This window comes from Nothoprocta perdicaria, unplaced genomic scaffold (assembly GCF_003342845.1).
Source record: "Nothoprocta perdicaria isolate Ctin4 unplaced genomic scaffold, notPer1 scaffold_45, whole genome shotgun sequence".
In the NCBI taxonomy this organism is placed as follows: Eukaryota; Metazoa; Chordata; class Aves; order Tinamiformes; family Tinamidae; genus Nothoprocta; species Nothoprocta perdicaria.
This window is the reverse complement of record NW_020455699.1, coordinates 2,832,742-2,852,657: the sequence shown is the minus strand read 5'-3', so window position 1 is coordinate 2,852,657 and position 19,916 is coordinate 2,832,742. Positions and strand designations below refer to the sequence as shown.

The window sequence follows — 19,916 nt, the reverse complement described above, 5'->3', positions numbered from 1 at the left end:
AAAGGAAAGGAAAGGAAAGGAAAGGAAAGGAAAGGAAAGGAAAGGAAAGGAAAGGAAAGGAAAGGAAAGGAAAGGAAAGGAAAGGAAAGGAAAGGGATGGGGAAAGGGAAGGAAAACATGAAGGGTATTGAAAAGTCAGGAAAGAAAGAAACATGAATTCCAGATTTAATGTAAAACGGAACTGATCACTTCTAATTCAGGAACTGGTTGTTTGCTGTACAGCATTGCTCACTCTTATCACCTTTTCATTAATGAATCTGATAATCTAATAGGATTAGATTCTAATAAAAAGATTCTTCCTTTAGATATTCTAATAAAAAATGCTTTCTTTAGCTATATTTTTATTACTTTAGTGACTATTTACTAACGTACAAAAAATCACTTTTAATCAACTTTAATCACCCAGAAATGAAAAGTATATCCTTGTATTTTTGTTGATTGTCCCAGGAGGCTACAAGTGAAAATAACACACAAAACTTTCTAAAAATCAGTCCCTAGATTTATAGCAGCTGCAGAATATTCCCTGCTCTCATAAGCATCCCGAGAACAATCTGAAGCTACGGTCTGTAGAAGTATGAATGCAATTTCGTGGTCTCAATATTGGGCCTTTTTCTGCCTGATTGCAGTAGTTCAAGCCAGAAAGATGAATACAGAGAAAAGCAAACTGGAAGGTAGAGAATTTGGAAAGTCCTCTGACCTCTTAAAGACTTAGAAAACCTTGAGACACCATGTAAGAATTACTAGCTGACTTATTAACTAGTCTTTAATGCTGGTTTGGATTTAGAAAACTCATGCTCCCTAAGGAAAGGGAATATTACAGCAGATATTTTTTCAAGAATATAAAGGTTATTGGTAAGAAGAATCATAACAGACACATAATTATCCTGTGGACAGTGACCAAGGAAAATYAGTCCATTAGACTTATATATCAGAAATGCAGTAGGCAAAATGGACAGGATTTTATTTTATTTTTTTATTTTTTTTTGTCATAAATGCTGTTTAAGGTAGTTTAGGACATGGCAGTTTAAGGCTGTCACATGGGCTAAGTTTTCTAGTCACACCATTGGTTTTTTATTAGATCAAATTGTATGAGTTGATCTTCTATTAGATCTACTCGGGGAAAAAATACGATTTAAATACAAAATACAATACAATTTGGGGTAAAAATACACACTTCAATCTGCWGGTCTGTTTCTTGGCTTTTCATGAATTGTGCTGAAGACATTCTTAGTTTAGAAGTCTATATGTGTTTTATCAAACTCCATTAACACTTATTACTAAGATGGCTTACAATTTCTTTTGGGGCATTGTTCATACCTTGGTAAATCAGTRATAACTTGGACTAAGAACGGTTTGCTTAGTACTTTCGTACTTTACTCCTGGTCACCAACCCGTCACAAACTGAAAAAGCTCAGATTATCAGAAGAATAAACTAATTGCAAAATTCACACCCAGAGATAATTAAGACTGTAAGGTCATAGAGAGACTGTGCTGGAAGGCAGAGCTGTCGGTGTCTGTACAGCGACTGCCTTGGTGTGGTGCAGCTGTGGCACAGAACCACAGAGCCACTGAGGGGCTGAGGTTGGAAGGGGCCTCTAGAGACCATCCAGCYCAACCCCCTGCTCCAGCAGGGACACCCAGAGCATCCAGGCGGGTTGGGAAGATCTCATTTGGAGTATTCAGTAAATTGTTAATGCTAAAACTTGCTAAGGCCCTGTTAAAGTTTCCACTACAGCTCTTAGCGGTAGGAGAGAGAGCAATATCTAGTATTGAATATAAATTGAGCAAAAACATGTCTCTAACAGGTAATAAAATGAATTAGCAAGTAACTGCTGCACGGTAGAGGGGTGCCTGCTGACTCATTTTTCTGTTGTTCACTCACTCCATCAAACTCCCTTTCTTCAGAGAAATGAGCTTCTTGTAGAAGACAGAGCTTGCTGGCGGCCCTGGTATTTGCCCTGGTSTTTCACTCTTCCTGCAACACTTGAGCAACTTTGCAGATCCCAGCAACATGAGTTTCCTTGTTTTCCTCTTTTAACTCACTATTGTTCTAAGAGTTTTAATAAAATAAATCCTAAAGCATCTTTTCTAGAGACACTTTAGATAGCTTAATCCCATCCAAAGGAACCTTATTTAACTGAATCTACTAGAGAGATTAACTAATTTCAGTTTAACAAAATAAATTCTGAAAGTTGGTGTGAATGCTTTCAAACACTGGAAGTAACCCCAAGGAAATAGAAAATGTTACTGRTGCCAAAAAATAACACCTACTAAATATCAAATGGAGAAACAGCAGGACAGATATTCAAAGAGCAATCTCTTTGCTTTGAAATATTTCTAAGCAATCATTTAATGGCTCGTGAAATAGATTTTCAGTATCAGCAAGATTTAATTTTAATGTAGACCTTACCAAGTTCACACAAGGGATTACAGATCGTACAACTGATGCCATAACTTAAAACAAGTTACGAGAGAGAGAGTGGTAGATAGGATGCAATGATCTAGAAAGCCAGTTTCTAAGTCTGTATACTGTTTCAGTATACAGGTCTCCTTTACTAAAAAGCATAAACAGGTAACTGCATACTAGCATGCATATCTTCCCAAAATTTTCCAGAGATATTTTATTAGCTTGATAATACATTATTAAGTGCATCAGGAATACATTCGATGTTAAATATGTTGTAAACCTGTAAGTATATTCACAAATAAAACTACTTTGAAGGCCTTCACTTAAAGGGGAAACGGATCTCTGCTAAAGTCCTTGGCCACTTTTTAGCTACTGACACATTTCCTACTTTCATTGAGATGGAAAGAAAGGGAAAAGAAAGAGTCTGGAGAGAGGAAGCCATGGGGCTACTCCCTTGTTTAGCTGCCCATCAAAAGCTGCACCRATCACACCCTTCAGCATTTTTGTGCGTGTGGAAAATAAAGCATGGGGTGAGTATTGCTTATTGCTGCTGACAAGGCTCCTTTGTCTAATGAGTGACTCTTTCCAGGCCACACGTTTGTTACTAAAACAAACTGGATGTAAAGCAGATTGCAGAAAAACTCCACTGCAAAGGAGCCTTGGAGAGCTGTTGCAGACGCSAGCAGAAGGCTGAAAGATCAAACGAAACAGAACTAACAAGGAAGGCAGGAAGGCTAAGAGGAAGAAGAGCATCTRTATCCTGCCAGGGAGAACTGACAAGAGCTCTGTCCGCAGGGTGTTAAATGAGAAGTGTGATGGCAGCAACCTCCTGTGAGAGAGAGCTCAGTGAGAGCTCCCGTGTGGATGCCCCAGCCACAGAGCTGCCTGGTGAATCTTACGCGCTGTTTTCTGTCCACGTGGGATAGGACAGATGTGCCGGGGAACTGGCAGGTGACAGAGAAAAAGGTATTTTGGAAAAGAACTAAATGGCCTTTTGTGATAGAGTGTGTGAATAAGCAGGAGAGGAAAAATCACTTCATCTATTACATCTTTTTCTGTTTCGAAGCCCATTGTAAACTCTTTGCAAATACACGGTATAATTCAAACTTAGTGTTAGCTTTAAAAAAAAAACCCAAATAAAGCACTTCAGGAAATTACTTTGATTTTAAAATAYGCTCATTAGAAGGGCTTTACAGAACCCTAACTTTGAGAACACTGCCCCTTCAGCCCACACGGTGTCTTCAGCCCACACAGTAGATTTTACTCAACCACCTGGTACAATTTAAAAACACATCTTAGCCAGATGTTTTGCACACTGACTGTATATGTATTACTTCTAAAATTAATGACACTTAAAAGCAGATAATAAGTTAACAAATAATTTCACTTACTTAAAAATAATACTGGATTACACAATATATTTAGAATCCTTCCACTTATTTCTGTAATATTCTTTCTCTTCTAATATGATAGTCACTATTTTTCATTAGGTCTTTCTAATCTAGCAATCTAATTAGCTTTGAAAAGGATTCACTTTATAAAAGAGCAGGAGAGAGAGGGACTGTTTGGTTTGTTTGTGTTTTTTTCAGGAGGGAACATTAAGTTTCTCTTTAATTGGATAGCAAAATAAGGCAGAAAAGCAGCCTCACAGGCTATTCGCCAGTCTCACAGGCCAACTTATTAACTGTCTCACAGGTCTCCTATTAACAAATAGGAAGGTTATTTAATAATGGCACAACTAACATTATTTGCAAGAGTTAAAACTCCTTTAACTTTAATATGTTTTGGAAGGAGCTGGAAAAAAACTTAGTGTTACAAAATGACATATATTAATTTTAGAATAAGATGCTAAACAGGATAAGATAGTATAATGCAGAATGCCATGCTCTAGCTTTACAATTACAGGACATAAAAAAGGAACAATTAATATCTGAGACTACAAACAGCAGAAACTGGGAAATACTCTATAAAAGAGATAGGGCTATGGGGAAATCGTGTTATCTTACAATGAAGAAATATGACCAAGCTGGACCTCAAAGTTTTGAGCYTGACTTTTTCAAATACTTCTTATTTACATACTTATATTTAAAAAAAAAGAAAAGAGATTGTTTTTATATATATGAACTGTCGCTATTTTGAATTCACATCRCAAGCAGTGGTATTCATTGGGACATTAGATATGGTAGTAATGCTTTTTAATCCAGAAATATTCTCTTTGATGGAAGGCAGATATAGATAAATGTATAAGTATTTTGAGCCTACCTCTGCACTTTTATAATTCTATTCACACTACTTAAAATTTTCAGGAGCAAAAAAAAATACAGTGTCTTCTGATCACCAAGCTTTTCTATTAACTTCTTTGGTTTGCAGCTTGTGACATAAATCCAACTTTTTATTCCATTGGAAAATATTCTTTTGGAACTAATTAAATCCTGCTGAAGTAAGAAGTTAATATTCTAGAAAATCATAAAATGAGACTTAGAAGAGAATTTTCAGTTTCATTAATTTGAATTATTGTCATTGTTATTTCCTGTAACAGGAGTCATTTGAATAAAATTCATTGAACAGGAAATAATCCTCTGCTTATATATTTGAAATCCAAAATGAAATTACGATAATTTATAGAGGTAAAGGGAGACTTTTCAAGGAGATATGAGGCGTAATGCACTCAACTTCCAWGCATTTTCACAAATATCTTTAGTTTTTTTCTTAAACAATGTGTTAAATTAAAAGAGGATACATTTCTTTTTGCTTTAATGTATAATATATATATATAATATATATAATGTATAATAACTGCATTAGAAATGAAAAGTGTTTGTGAACATAATATACTGTATAAAAGCATTAAAATGCTTTACTAGAATAATCCATGATTTCCTATTTGGTGCTTGTTATTGAAACACGACAGTATAACCTGGATCAAATGGATAGAACAGCAGCCACCAGCATTAACATGCTAAATTTTAGTTGCTACTCGTTAAGAATATTTTCTTTCAAATTCATTTATAGCCCTGTTAAAYCAAGCACAATGGTTAGCTGTTAAAATGTTAATTGTGGGAACAATTTGCTATGCAAAAGATTCTGACTTTAATCAATTCCAGTAATATTATTTTATACTAAGTCTGGAACTAATTCTTTCAAATTCTGGGTATTTCACAGCCAAAACATCTCAGCCTCCCTCTACTCCAGTGGGAYGATATGAGAACATGCCATAAAATAGTCAGACTGTGAATTAATACAGTTAACTGTTACAGTTACAGTTATTAATAATGATTTTCAACAGTTTTTCTATATACAGTTTTTGATACACTGCAGACAGACAACACTGAGGAGAGTGATAGCAAAAAAGTACTTTGAAGTTAGGACTAACAGATTCAGGCAGGAAGAGCATTTTAACAAAACTACCTTTGCTGTCTGGAAAAGCTTTCTAATTGGGAAAATTAGCATTTACTTCTGATTTGCTGACCTGCACCAAACTTTTTCAAAATTGTAAAATATGGTCTAAAATACGATCTTAAATTCTCGTATGTCTGACAAGCAAAAATAGTGTTAAAACAAAACTTACAAAGCTTGAGAGTTCCTACTCRTTTTTGTGCCAAGAAGCAAAGTTTTGACAAATATGAAAAGGCATTTTTTCAGTAATCCAAGTGTTCTGTACTCAAATTATGAAACTTGAAAMAATATTTCTTTCCACCAAATCATACTGATTCGATCTGCAGGCCTTCTGTATATCTTCTCCTTCAGTATTTTGTTTTTCCTGATTCCAATCATTTGATTTTTACAGTCCACAAACAACCAGCTGAGGTACCTCACACAACTGAGGGACAATTTGAGTGTAGTTTTACTTCCCTTTCATGATAAATACTGCAAGAACAATAAGTGTACAAAGAACTAACAGCTAGGTAGCCGTCATTTTGATTCTCCTTACCACGGGTTGGTTGCAAAGGTAACGGCAAAGTTCTCCAATGTACTGGATGACAGTCACGTTGTACTTTCTGCAGTCATTCCAGAACTGACTAGCTGAGAACTTCTTTCTTAACACACAAGTTGCACCTTTATGGAAACAGCAGAATACGACATAAGCCACTTTCTCTGTATGGCAGCTTAGCAAGATAGGTTCATTATTTCTATAGAACAAAACAGGAGAGGAACTGAAACCATCCCCATTCAGACASTCAAGTGATTTCATAGGTAATATCTCTTATCAGAGGATGTGTTTCCACAAAAAAAGAACAYGAACCTGATCTCTTTCTAACTAACAGACATGGGTAAAATGAAGAGGATATCTTCCTTTTGCTGGTGTTGTAGATTTGTCCAAAAATACTCAGAAATAATCAGCATAATCAGCCTGAATTAGCAAGTAATTTCATACTCACTGAAACCTCATTTTTAAGGAAAAAAAATGCATTCATTCATGTAAATTGAGGTAGAATTAATCCATAATCCCATATATCTGATCTTTTCCCTATCTCTGTCTTGATGCTTCAGAAAACAGGAAATGTCTGTCATTAAACTGCRAATAAATTTATACTAAGAGATTCATTGAGGACAGTCACATTGTCTCAGTAAAATACTTATAGCCCATGCCAAAAATTGAATACAACTTCAATGTAATGATAATAATGATAACAAATGACAATAAAACACAAAACATTGTATATATATATATAGAGAGAGAGAGAGAGAGAGAGAGAGAAAGAGAGAGAGAGAGAGAGAGAGAGTAAGTATACTTACTATGTATTTTTCAGCCTTTTTCGGTACACCTAAGCACATGTTAACCCCATTCCAGTAGTCTAATTTGCTATAAACACTATCAAAATATTACTTATTGGCCTATACTTTTTCCCAAATATAAAAGAAAATAAAGAGAAGAAAGCATAAGTAATCCCTTTCCAATATCCACCTCTATCCCCAAAATACCGAACCATAAAAAAAAAAAAAAAAAAAAACCAAAAACAAGCCATTCAGTTTAGGCATAGTAAAAGTTCCCCTAATGGCATTGAAGCCAAACATGTTCTAATAGTTTTGTTTTAATAATGAATTCTCCATTAACAATACAACTAAATTAAATAAGCTCTACCTAATTCGATGCATCCACCAATGCCAAGGAGAGATGCTGCACTGTGATAAAGAGGCAGAGTAATGTAAATAATGTCTTCTGGAGTAGCACCAAAAGCCCACAGACCAGCAGATCCTTTGAGAACTTGCATGTGGCTGATGAATGCAGCCTTTGGAAGACCTATAATAAAAACACAAAAGCACAGATACAAAGCATCTGTTAAGGAGAAGTTAAAATTCCCCCCCCCCCCCTCCTTTTTTTCCTCTGTCTCTGGAAGGTCTATATTCTGTTATACAACAGAATAAATAGTTTCTTTCATAGTCAAATTTTCACCTAGTCATTTATCTAAACAGTCAATTGGGTGCCTAGCAAAGCACTCTGTGTGTTCATTCTTTATATATATAAAGATAAACAAGCCATTTTCTAACCATGTGTTAGTCACTTAATCAGATGTCAAGACAATTCAGATAGGCAGAAACATGAGGAAACTTGAGGGATACAGTACTATAAAATTACACAGAATCAGTAAAGAGCAAAAGGCATTTAGGGTACACAGGGACTTCTTTAACAAGAAGTGTCATTCTAGGCAAGAAGCACAGCAGGTAAGTGTAATATACCTGAGGAATGTATGGATCTATATCAGTGGCTGTCTGATCAGTTAGTGGCTGGCTATCTAAAAGGGTGTTCCACGAAGCTGTTTAACTTAGAACATTGTGAAGGCTATGCAGAATTAAATATTTTCAGCAAAATAAAAGGCTGAGAGTTCATTCTAATTAGGCTCTTCTCGGCAAGATCCATCAGATCTGGAATTTCTGTTCAGTGACATGAAGACTCACATTCCAGAGCCAAGAGCTCTCCTCAGGCTAGTCGCTGGTATCATTATTTGGAGTAGGAGAAGTATTCTTTATTCCTATCTGTTCTACACATGTACACACACATGCACAAAATCCAGGCTTGRTCCTGATGAGGAACACAGGGAACCTTTACCTTTTCTTTAAGAAATGTAATGAAATAGAACCTATTGTACTGATCAGAAGAAATAGGCATATGCTGTCAACGAAGCACTTCAGCAAGAGGTCTTGTAGAGAAGATCTGGCTTTTTTCTTCTGTCTTTAAAAACTGCTAGCTACTGTTACGCTTTGCAAGAGAATAGTTTCTTTTAATGAAGTTTACTGATAATTAATTTTATGAGCAGCATTATGTTACTGCATTATCAGAAATGCTGAATTACTTTAGATTAAAACTWCATATTTCATAGTCTTCAGACTAAACAACTCTTTCTAATTACACAGCAGACATAAGAAATGTGATGTAAATTAAAGTTAGACAATCATTCAAAAATATGTAAAATCATGTATGACAAAAACTCAGAAAGCCCTTCCACAGTGATTGTGAATGAAATTGTAAGACTGCAGCTTCCCTGGAAAATGCTATAATAATATTAAGCTAGAACTCCTTTTACCAGCAAGTGCAAGAGTTACATTAGGAATATTTCAAGCCTGAGCTCTGAATGACATTTATAGCTTTTATTTTATTATTATTATTATTATTATTATTATTATTATAGACCTTACTTTCATTTCCCAAATTATTTCCCAGAATCTAAAATACACAGTTATTTGTGCAGGTGATCAAAGCTAAAAACATATCTCGATTTTAAATCTTCTTATGGCTAAACTGCACCACAGTGTTCATCTGAATGAGAATGCCAATCTGCTTATCTTAACAACATCATGTTGCTCTACATGTCAGTAACCAGTTTTAAAAAAGTCTTAGCTTCTTTGCTGCTGGAGCATTGGTAATAAATTCTGCCATCGGTTTCTAAAATAAAAAGCTAATAATGTAATYCTATTTTCTGTCCCTGCAGTGACCTGAATACAATGAAGAATAACAAACTGTATACTTGCCTATTCTAAACTGGCTTTCTAATATTCTGCATATAATAACAGCTCTAATGTTTGAGATACACAATAGTTACTGTAGATAGTATTGTATTTTGTGATCACAAAATAGTATTATCACAGTTGAAAACCAGCAGAATATTCAAAGCATTTTAAAACAACCTTATCTGTTAAATAAGAAGAGCTTCAGAGTATTTGCACAATTTGCACAATTTGGCAAATATAATAGGCATGCTTATTTCCAAATATAATGCCTCTGTATATGAAATTACACAGGTATTCACTACAGCTTAAAAAAAAAAAAGAAGAAGCAGCAGCAGCAGCTTCAGGAGAAAGTTTTAGGAAAATAGTGACTCTTTTGAAGACCTCTACCTGTTGTTCCTGATGTAAATATGTAGAGAGCAGATGACTTGAGGTTGTTTGCAGAGCGTCGATCAGCTGGAACAGAGTCTTCAGATGCAGCCTCTATTTTGTCTAAAAGGGTATGTACACTTGGCAAAGAAGAGTCTTTGGTCATTATCCAAACACCAACATCTTTCGGAAGGTCAGGAAGGATTTCTTCTAGAGTCCCAACCAGATCTTGAAATTCAACATAAAATAATGTTATTTACTTTACATCTTCACAAAACTAAATTCACATGAAGTATTTTTCCCTGCCATTTTTAGTTTTATAATAGAAAGAAGAATAATGGCCATAACTTAATACAATGAAATAGTGATGAACTGGAATGGAAATWCATTGAAAATAGTGTTTGATTTGGCACAAATACTGTTGTTTCCCAAGTGCTTTCTTCTGGTACCCATCTCATTTTGGATAATATTGGGCCATTTCTAAGACCTAAATGTGGTAGYTAAGCTTCAATTTCAATTAACTGATCAAGAAATCAGCTCATGATGCAAGGCAAATGTATATATAGCTGGTAAYTGTAATGCAGGTTTCCTTGAATGTCGTCAGCAGCACCAAGTAGCAAACAGGATTTTTTTTTTTCTAAAAGCAGAGAAGTGACTCATTTAACAAGAGAAAAAAATCYACACTATCATATATACAGGTACCTGAATTTTCAAGAATAAAAATACGGTTCAGGCATGTGCTTCTGAAAAAATATGTGAGTACATATGTTGGTCCTTAAATGTTTTAGATACTTCAGCAAATATTATTTTAGCTACCTTTGAAATTTTTATTTTCTTAGATTCACATGTACATTCACAGAAAGCCATTCCTTCTACTATATGTTTCTGAAAAGAAATATATATTTCCTGAAAAGAAATATAAATTCAATTTTATATTAAAAAAACAGTAGCATAAATAACCTGGAAAGAAAAAATGAGAGAGTCCCAGAATAAAAAATAAGAAAATATATGAACAGAGACCAATTCCTAAGTAATGCATTTGGTATTCGTATATTTTTTAACAATTCTACAATCTGTCATATTCTCAGAACCCTGCACTGTCAAAAGAACTCATCCAGCAAAATTCTCAAGAATAGGAATACTCATATAGTTGTTAATAGAACTATTCATATACTTAAAGATACATTTATACTTAAGTACTTTGCTGGATCACAGCCTATGTAATTAATCTTGTAAATAGCCCTGTGGGTGTAAATGTAAGTTATTATCTCAGTTTTTACAGATGGAAAAACAAAGCTGAAGAATTGCCTAGAACCTCATAATGAGGCATTGCCAGAGCCATCATTTGAACTCTTGACTTCAATTCCAAGTTCTTTTCTCAAAGATACATACTAATAAAAAAACTTCCACATCTTCCTAGATCCAATCCAAATCTTCCTAGAAGATTTCTTATCACACTTACAGAATAAGTCTAATGAAATCAAACTAATGTGCTGTTCCATGAACAAGGAATTTCTGTAAAAGATAGTGTAAAAAGCTTGTTGGTTTTTATATAGGCCCTGTCCATGTGTTCTCCAATATATGGAGAAGCTATAATTCAATAATTTCTAGACTAGATGGTACGTCACCTTATAGTAAAGCAGTCTGGATACTTTGATTTTATCTTGGGTACTTGTTTGCCTTTTAAACAATTAAATTACAATCAGGTTTTGATGTATTTGTTTTGGATGAAATCATTATTTATCTTAAATTTGCCAAGCTAACGAACTATTCTCTGTACTGTTTACATTGTTTTTGTATATGAATATTCGCCATTTTCTGATTAGTTGGCTTCTACTTAAAATATTTCTTTTTAAATTTAATTGCTGAAAATGAAGATACTTTTCCAGATCTTTTAAAATTCTTTAAAGGCAAGAATTTAATTTTTTTAACAAATTGTTGGTGAAATAGTACATTGCATTAAATTCATATGAATACATAGAAGTGAGTTACATCTTTTGAGAAAGCAGACAAAATATGTTTTGGTTCTTAAACTACCGTCCTGGGCTTCAAGTTGCACAGAGGCTTTTTATATTATTTTCRAACAAAGAAACAATGCAGCCCATTGGCAAGCAGACACAGTTCTACACTGATGAAAGAAATAAATCAGATTATGAGATCAACTTGTACTGCACTGAAAGTTACTCAGAAAAAAAAAGAAAAAGTATGAAATGGTTCTTAAACAAATCTGGTGTGTACCCTGGCTGATATGCTCAGTAAGCTATGGCAAGTCTAAGCTCTTTCCCACACTGTCTGGCATCAGAAAATAATTGGTATCTGCACCCGATTTTCCAGTGTCAGTCCTCTGAGCCCCCCCCCCTTTTTTTTTTCCAATAACAACATAAAAAATAATAACAAAAGTCTTTACAACTCAGGTGTGGCTCAGAATCACTGTGGTAGCCTGAAATGCCATGGAAGCCACTGAAGACAGTAAAAAACAGCAGGCCAGGGAATCTCAGACTGTTGGCACTGKTTTTCAGTCAAAGGATATCTATGATAGAGTTACTGTCTAGAAGAGAAACCAGCAAGGGATTTGAGAGAGAGAGTGTCAAATAAAGTAGTTTCCTTTGCAGATCTTATGCTGTTCYCTTGCCCTGTATGTCTTTGGCAAAATCCTAACAGCTTTCATCCATTCACTTTTCATACAATCAGTGACTACCAAATGAACAGTGATCTAGCTAACTGTATAGCATGCCATATGATCCTAAATCACAAACACCAAAAAGATTCTGTTTACTTTCTTTCTCCAGGATGCAAACCCCCTTCTGGATGAACCTCACTCCTGGCAGCATTAATCCTGTCTTGGAGATCTTGCAATGAAAAGTTCTGACCATACCGAGCAGTGGCAGAAAGCAACCATGATTTTCTTAGTCCAGAAGGAAGAGTAGGGAATCCTGGCCAGCAAAATGCTATACTTTGAACAGCTGGGAGATTTTCCATGCACTCCCTTTGCTGTGAGGGCTGATGTAAACCAGACATATGGAGTTTAGTAATACAAACTTGCTGCTGAACCCCGAATCAGGGGTCCTGATGGCAACCTGAGATGTCCAGCTAAAAAATGAACTCCTCTCACAGGATAATCACAGTAGAAAATTCCACTTGGACTTCTCTGGTGGGATTATAAATACTGTTCAATAGTCAAGGCTTTCCCACAACTATTGCTTAAAAAATAAAGCATGCTTTCTTGTTCAAGCAAGACTCCAGTGACTTGAAATAATCTCTAGGAAGGATGCAAAGTCTTCACAAGTTAAAAGCTTCTGCTAGGCAGGATCTTATCCACAGTTTATCAAGTAGTTTCATAATGAATAAAATGAGAAAGAATTGGTAACAAAAATAGTAAGGATAAACATCCTTTAAGTAGGTCAGACTGTTTCAATTGATGTAAAGAAGGCATACCACCTCTTCCTTCTCTTTCACAAATTTCTCATTTACTTACCTGCTGTTTAACTGCTGTTTTATTAGAGATGCAATTTTAAACTCTAGCTTTTGGATCCCTTTCAACAAACATTCCCCAGAACACAGAGAGGGGGAGGGAATGACAGATGATGTTCCAAGGAATGGAAGAGTGAAAATATTACACTAGAAATTAAAACAAGTGCTAAAAATTCCAAAGCAATTGAAATGCTCTGTGAATACTGCAGCTAACTGAAAGAGGACAACACAAAAACTGTCTCTATCATACAGCCAAATGAGAATATGAAAATACTAGAAAGAAAGAAGAACAGAAAAGTGAAATATTGGTAAATCAAGTCCTTTGAATTTGCATTATTTATTAAGCCTGTGTTTGTAAGAGAAGAAAAGTAAGCAAGTAAGCACTGAATGTGAATTGAAAGAATATTTCCAGGGAGAGGAAAAACTTCTAATAATATCCATTTCATACTAGAAAATCAGAGGGAGAAATCTACAAGCTTTTATAATACATTGACAGAAATTCAAATATTCATTTGCAATAAGTGTGGATGAAGTGAGTTTGTGGAACACCCAACTCAAAAACCAAACCCTCGAACTTAATGGCCACTACAAGATGCCAATATCTTGTTAGAAAAACAAATTAAAATAGCAGAATTGTCAGATCAGCACAGGAGTCAGATCTGGAGGGAAAACAAGATGATATTAATTGGATTGGGTTACCAAACCACAGCCATGGAAAAATATGCAGACACAAAACAAAACTGAAGAGTTCAAAGAAAAGTCCACAGAATGAGAAAGATCTTGCAAGAAGCAGCATGAAAGACTGAACAAGGTGTGGAAGAAAATACACGCGTAAGTACTACCCTGCCTATTTGGATAAAAGTGTTCCATTTGTAACAAGCAAAAACATTTTGGGGAAAAAAAATAAAGCACAGAGTGTACCAAAAGAAGAAACAAAGTGCAATTATCTCACCCAGAGGGAGGTTACATCAGCATTATGAGCAGAGATGACTCCTTAGTGAACATCTATCTGTGGGAACTATCCCAGGATATCACCAGAAAGTGGAATGTCACCATCAACACAAATCAAATCTTAAGAGTATTTGAATGTAGGTTCCTGGTTTAATTTGCTATTACAGACAAGAGTATTAATACAAAATCTGGTCTTTTTGAGCACAGACAGTAAATTGTAAAATTGTAGGGGGTTGGTTTCTACTGTGTGGCTATGAGCTACGTTGACAGACCTCCAGAATACTGAAAAGATGGTTTTGTTACTGTTTCCATATGATTAAGTAGAGTTACTAAATCAACTCTGGAAATATACTTGAGACTTGATTTAAAAAAAGGAAGAAAAAAGAAATACTCTAAAAGAAGAATCCATTCATGAATAACTATGACAAAGGTGGTTTGATCTGTTTCTAGATGTTGAAAAAAGGGTAAATAATTTGCAAAATTGCACACCATTTAGCACACCATGTTCAGGCTTTCCAAACTCCTGTGGTAAGCAATGTCACAACAGCAACACACACACACACACACACACGTATTTTGTACATACATATATATATATATAACATATATATAAAGTTTAGATCATGCCCACTGATGATACAAGCCAGAAGTCCTTGAAAAAAAAAAAACACCAAAAAAAGCCAAAAAGAATATATATAAACATCTGACCAAAAGATGTTAACCTTTAATATTTTAGACTGAGGATACACAGTTGATTAGACTAACTCTGACTGTGTATCCTTAGTCTTAAATACTGTAAATATTGAGCAACTTTTTAAAAAAGCCATACTAAAAATGTAACATGATAATAAATGGATGAACACTTATACGAAGACTTAGGTGAATTAGCCCTCAGCCACACGACAGTATACAAAACTTGAATTGCAAATCTTAGAATTTTGGACCCCTTTAGAGGGAACTCTCTTTCCATATGAGATAGCCAGTAATCAAAGATACGTAGAATTTCGACCTTTTTCACAAAAAAAAAGAAAAAAAAAACCACAAGAAAGACCTTAAGTCCCGAAGAATATTGTGAAGAATCCATGAGGCTCTGCAGACTGAACAACAATGCAAAGCTAAAACTCAACTATCTGGGTAGATAAGATGACCACCTCACAAAAGAACATCTGTAAGGCTTATTTTGTGTGTGTGTGTGTGTGTGTGTGTCTGTTATATAATTTGTCTGCAGATAGTTTTTCTCTAGTGGGCAGAAGTATAAGAGTGTGTGGCCCAATAGGAGTCCTTGAATCAAACTTGTGTTAAATCACCACAGTTGCTGTACCTGTCAGCTATAGCTCCTAGACTAAGAGTGGAGAAATATCAGATCAATTCCTGCTTCACTTTCCTCATTTAGTAGTTAAACTCTTATTTTATTAAAGACTCTTCTTAGATACAAGATCTGATCCCAAATGCTCCTTAATCATCATCCAGGAACAAGAACTGCCTGAACGTAAATTCTGTTCTTCAGTACAGAAGAATAGAATGAATAGCACATATTCAAAAGCTACTAGGTGCTTTAAACAGGATTATTTTTATTATTAAGTTATAAGGTAAAAAAAAAACTCTTCTGTTCAAGAAAGTTGTTATGTATTTTGTGACCATACTGAAGTTGTCTCTCACTTCATTAGCTTGTTTTAATTACCGTTCCTGAATGAGCATACTATCCTATGTACAAAAACATTAAATTAACAATCTACTAGGGATGAATCTTAAAYAATTTTTTTCTTAAAGCATATGTTTACAGCAGCAGAGAACAAATGCAAGGAAATTGCAAAAATCTGGTGTTATGTTGGAAAAAAACACTGTGATAAGAATAGGAAAAGAAGTTGTTAACAAGAAGAAAGGCAGAGTCCACTCAGGAGTTTTAGAGGCAGAACAAGAAATCATGTTCATTCTTTTGCAATATCCTCCGCCACTGAAAAACTCAAAAGGCTCTGTTTGATGTTTTAGCATTATAGGTTCACTTACAAATTTTTACCATAAATGCTGAAAGTCTCTACAAGCCAATTTAGATTTTGGACTTCTGGTTCTTCTTTATCCATCTCTATAACTAGTGCAATATACATTGTACAAAATACCTAGGGCAAGATTTTAAAAATTCTTTCAATTTTTTTTTAAATAGATACGTTGGAAAATAATATAAAGAACGCTAATACTGCCTGTTCAATCAAAGCAAAGCAACTTCTATAATCCAATGCCAGCACTGAGTTGGTTATTATAAATCAACCCCTTACATGCTATGCCTATCCAATAAATCTCTAAAGAGACAACCTGCAGAAAACAATCACACTGCCAAGCACAGCGATGCAACAAAAATTGCACACCTGCAGTTTAGGCCTCCTAGTTCATGGTGGTTTTGTTCACACAAGAGGATGGTGATACAGCGCAGGAAAAGAGAGAACAACATGACTTGATAAGAATAAAATTAGCTATTTAAAAAATTAGGAATGGGAAATGATTTTAATCTCCTCTGGGACAAATTGTGCAACTGTTGAGGTGGTTAAGCACTGGTAACAAGCTGCACTCAGGCACTGCAGTGTTCCTGCGACGTACATTCTTAGAGAGCACTTTCAATACATGTCCCCTTGGGATGCTTATACTGGATTCGGTTTTAAAAAGGGCTTAGGCCCCAAAGGGCTTGGGCATTACAATATCCTGGTGGCCCTTCCAGTCCCTTGCCTCAGTGGACACCTGGAAAACCAGGTTTCCAGTAGGGCAGCTGGAGAGGCATGACAATAAAAGCTGTGGAAGCAACATGCCAGGCACATACTCTACCTGCTCCTACCACCAGTATCTTGGGCTCGCAGCTGCTGAGGCAGTGCAGGAGCGACCTGGAGCGGATGTTGAAGTTGAGGAAAGCCACCACGCAGCCCAGCTTGGCCAGTCCGAACCACACGTGGATGAAGTCGGGCTCGTTGCCCATGAGCAGGGCCACCGTGTCGCCCTTCCGCAGGGTGCCGTGGCGGAGGAAGACCTGCGCCACCCTGTTGCTCCTGCGGTCCACGGCGCCGTAGGTGTGCACCTCGCCCTCGTAGATGAAGAAGGCCTTGCGGGGCTGCCGCTGCGCCAGCCGCACGAACTTGTCGAGCACGGTGACGACGCGGCCCCGCCGCTGGTAGGCCTCCACGCGCAGCCCGTACCGCAGCACCCGCAGCAGGTACCGCAGGTCAGCCCAGAAGTAGGGGAAGAGCAGCCGCTGCACCAGGTGCAGCGACACGATGCCCGCGGCGGCGCCCGACACCCACACGGGCAGCATGGCGAGCCCGGCACGGCGCCGGCGCCGCTGCGAGACCCTCACCGCTCCGGCTGTGCTTGCGGGGCCGCTGCGGGCGGCGGCGGCTCCCGGAGCCGCGCAGGAAGGCGCTGGCTCCAGCCCCCGTCTTCACCCCGCCCCGGGGTGGCTCCCGGGCAAGCGGCGGCAGCGGCAGTGGGGCGGCCGTGTCCCGAGCRGCCCTTGGTCCAGGGGCGCCCACCGCAGCCACCTGCACCCGCTGTTGCCCGTGGCGGTGGTGACCCCGCGCTCTTCTGTCCCCGGGGACGTCCAGTCCTGCTGCAGCAGCCCCCGGGGACTGGCATGGCACGTGGCAGGGTCTGGAGCTACCGGGACCCGTGGGGGGAGCTGGGCTCGTGTTTTGACCAGGGCAGCGTCTCTGCCCCTATGTTGGCTACAAATATGTGAGAACCTGGCTCTACTGCATCCCTTATTTAAAGGGTACATTCYGGCAAACGTAAAGCACCGAGCACAGAATATAAGTGAATTTTTGGACAACTTTGACTTTCTGAAGTCCAGCCATACTTTCTAAGGCCTGGCAGTCCCTTTATGAACACCTGTCCCTTCGTTTTCCACATCTCGTCCATCTCTGTTCACATTATACATTTGCCTGTTGCCAATATTGCACCAATGTGGGCTGGAGTGCACACAAGTATTGCRGCGCTACCCAGAACAACACGCCGCTCATTGGTCCAGGTACACTCATACTGCAGCTTTCTTATTCTCAAAAGGTCTTGTTTTTAAATCTGAATGCTCAGTCGTGCAGCCCTTGTTTTGCTTGTCTTCTCTGGGTACCAAACCTGCCTGCCACATCTTCTGTGTTCACCAGAAGTTGTCTTCTTTCCCTGAACAATGAAGATCTTTGTATCCCAGAGGATACTTCTTCCAAACAAGAGTCTTGGATTTTATAAGCAGATTTATGGGAACCCCATCTCTGGAAGAATGTGCCAACCCTCTTCTCTAGCACAACAGTCAGTAGAAACCCTGAGCACAGCAAGGCCTGACCAGGAAATGTAATCCATCAGTCAGCAGGTTCCTTCTAGAATCCTGCCTCCCTAATTCAGAAAATGGCTCACAGTTTCTCAGTTTCTGGTACCTTTCTTTTTTTTTTCTTTTCTTTTTTTTTTCTTTTTTTTTTTTTTTTTTCCTGTCAGCAAATGCTTGTGCACCATGTGAGCAGGTACTTTTCTTTGTAGGGGAAGACTTAATTCTACCTGGATGTCAATTTTCCAGCCCCCACTACTCTTGATTTTACTTTTTGTGCCTGTGAAACTGAGCAGAAGAACACATGGAAAAATAGAAACTTGAATCTGTCTATTGCACAGTTCACATGAAAGATAAAGATTTGATTTGTTCAAATATAGAGGAATTTAAAAAATGCATTAAAAGGTGATTTATTTTGTCTTTTTTTTCTATGTGTTAATTTGCAAGAATTATGGAGTTGTCAGTACTCTCTTTCCCTTTTCCCTTGTAAGAGTGGTCCCATCTTGTATTCCTTTTTCCTTGGAGAGGAATCAGCAATTTCTTTAGAAGAAGAACTTCATGAGCTTCTACTGATTTATGAAGTACATAAGAACAATAGTGATTAGAGTGATACTGAGATTTTCTTATATAGTTCAGATGATTTTAAGAAAGCTAAAAGGTGAATTTCAGATTACCCAAAATGTGAAATTTATTCAAATTACTAAGACCAAAAAATGGAATAAAAGGTATAGAGGTGAACATTTTTGTTAGGTGAATGTTCTGAATGATGTCAAAAAGAAAGGAAGACGATTTTTATTTTTGTTTAGAAGGTACAAGACTTTTGCACAAACAAGATTTGAAGGACTGAAGATGGAAAAACATACAAAATGTAAGTCWGGTATTTAATTTCTAATTACTTATTTATATTACATAATATAGATTTTCTAAGARCATTTTCACTATTCACAGACATTTTAGTAAGGCCATTACAAGCCAACAGAGATAATTTCTTTTTAACTGTCTGTCAAGTTGAGAAGATGAAAAAATAGCCTGGACTAATATTTCATGTATGAAAAAAAGACAACCTTAGTAATGTTAAATGCAGTTCAATCTTGTAATGTGAACAGCTTTCCAAAATTAAGGTACTTATTAATCTAAAATGTAGGTGTTAAAATTGTCATGCACTGTSTAAAAATGGTCATATGTTTCAGCAAAATACTGACAAAAATGTTAAACACTTTGCAAAGATAGTCTCTTGTCTAAAACAATATTACTACAACTATCAATAGCAGATCTTCTTTTCAGATTTTTGTAAAAACTATTGAAAATACATCAATTGCATCAGTTGCATCAATATCAGGAGTATTTTCAAATATGTATAAAACATTCTTATCTGCTATGTCATCACTATGTGTTTAACTCAGGCCATAACTCAACTTCATACTCCCATTCATAAATTACATTTATTAATGTGGTGTGAGAAGACTTTTTAATTGTGGT

General features: G+C 36.7%; 1 protein-coding gene across 2 annotated transcripts in view; it reads right to left on the bottom strand.

The window, feature by feature from the left end:
• Positions 1-17,501, bottom strand: part of LOC112953521 (long-chain fatty acid transport protein 6-like) — a 37,320-nt gene extending 19,819 nt beyond the window's left edge. Inside the window, exons 1-4 of one of the 2 annotated variants that reach the window (XM_026046597.1) lie at positions 16,958-17,501; positions 9,743-9,949; positions 7,491-7,649; positions 6,339-6,463 (exon numbers count right to left, since the gene is read on the bottom strand). In XM_026046597.1, coding sequence (XP_025902382.1) covers positions 6,339-6,463; positions 7,491-7,649; positions 9,743-9,949; positions 16,958-17,438 — 972 coding nt within the window. In that variant the 5' untranslated portion in view covers positions 17,439-17,501. The remainder of the gene's footprint in view (positions 1-6,338; positions 6,464-7,490; positions 7,650-9,742; positions 9,950-16,957) is intronic. The other variant, XM_026046596.1, reaches the window with a different exon arrangement.
• Positions 17,502-19,916: the final 2,415 nt, after the last annotated feature.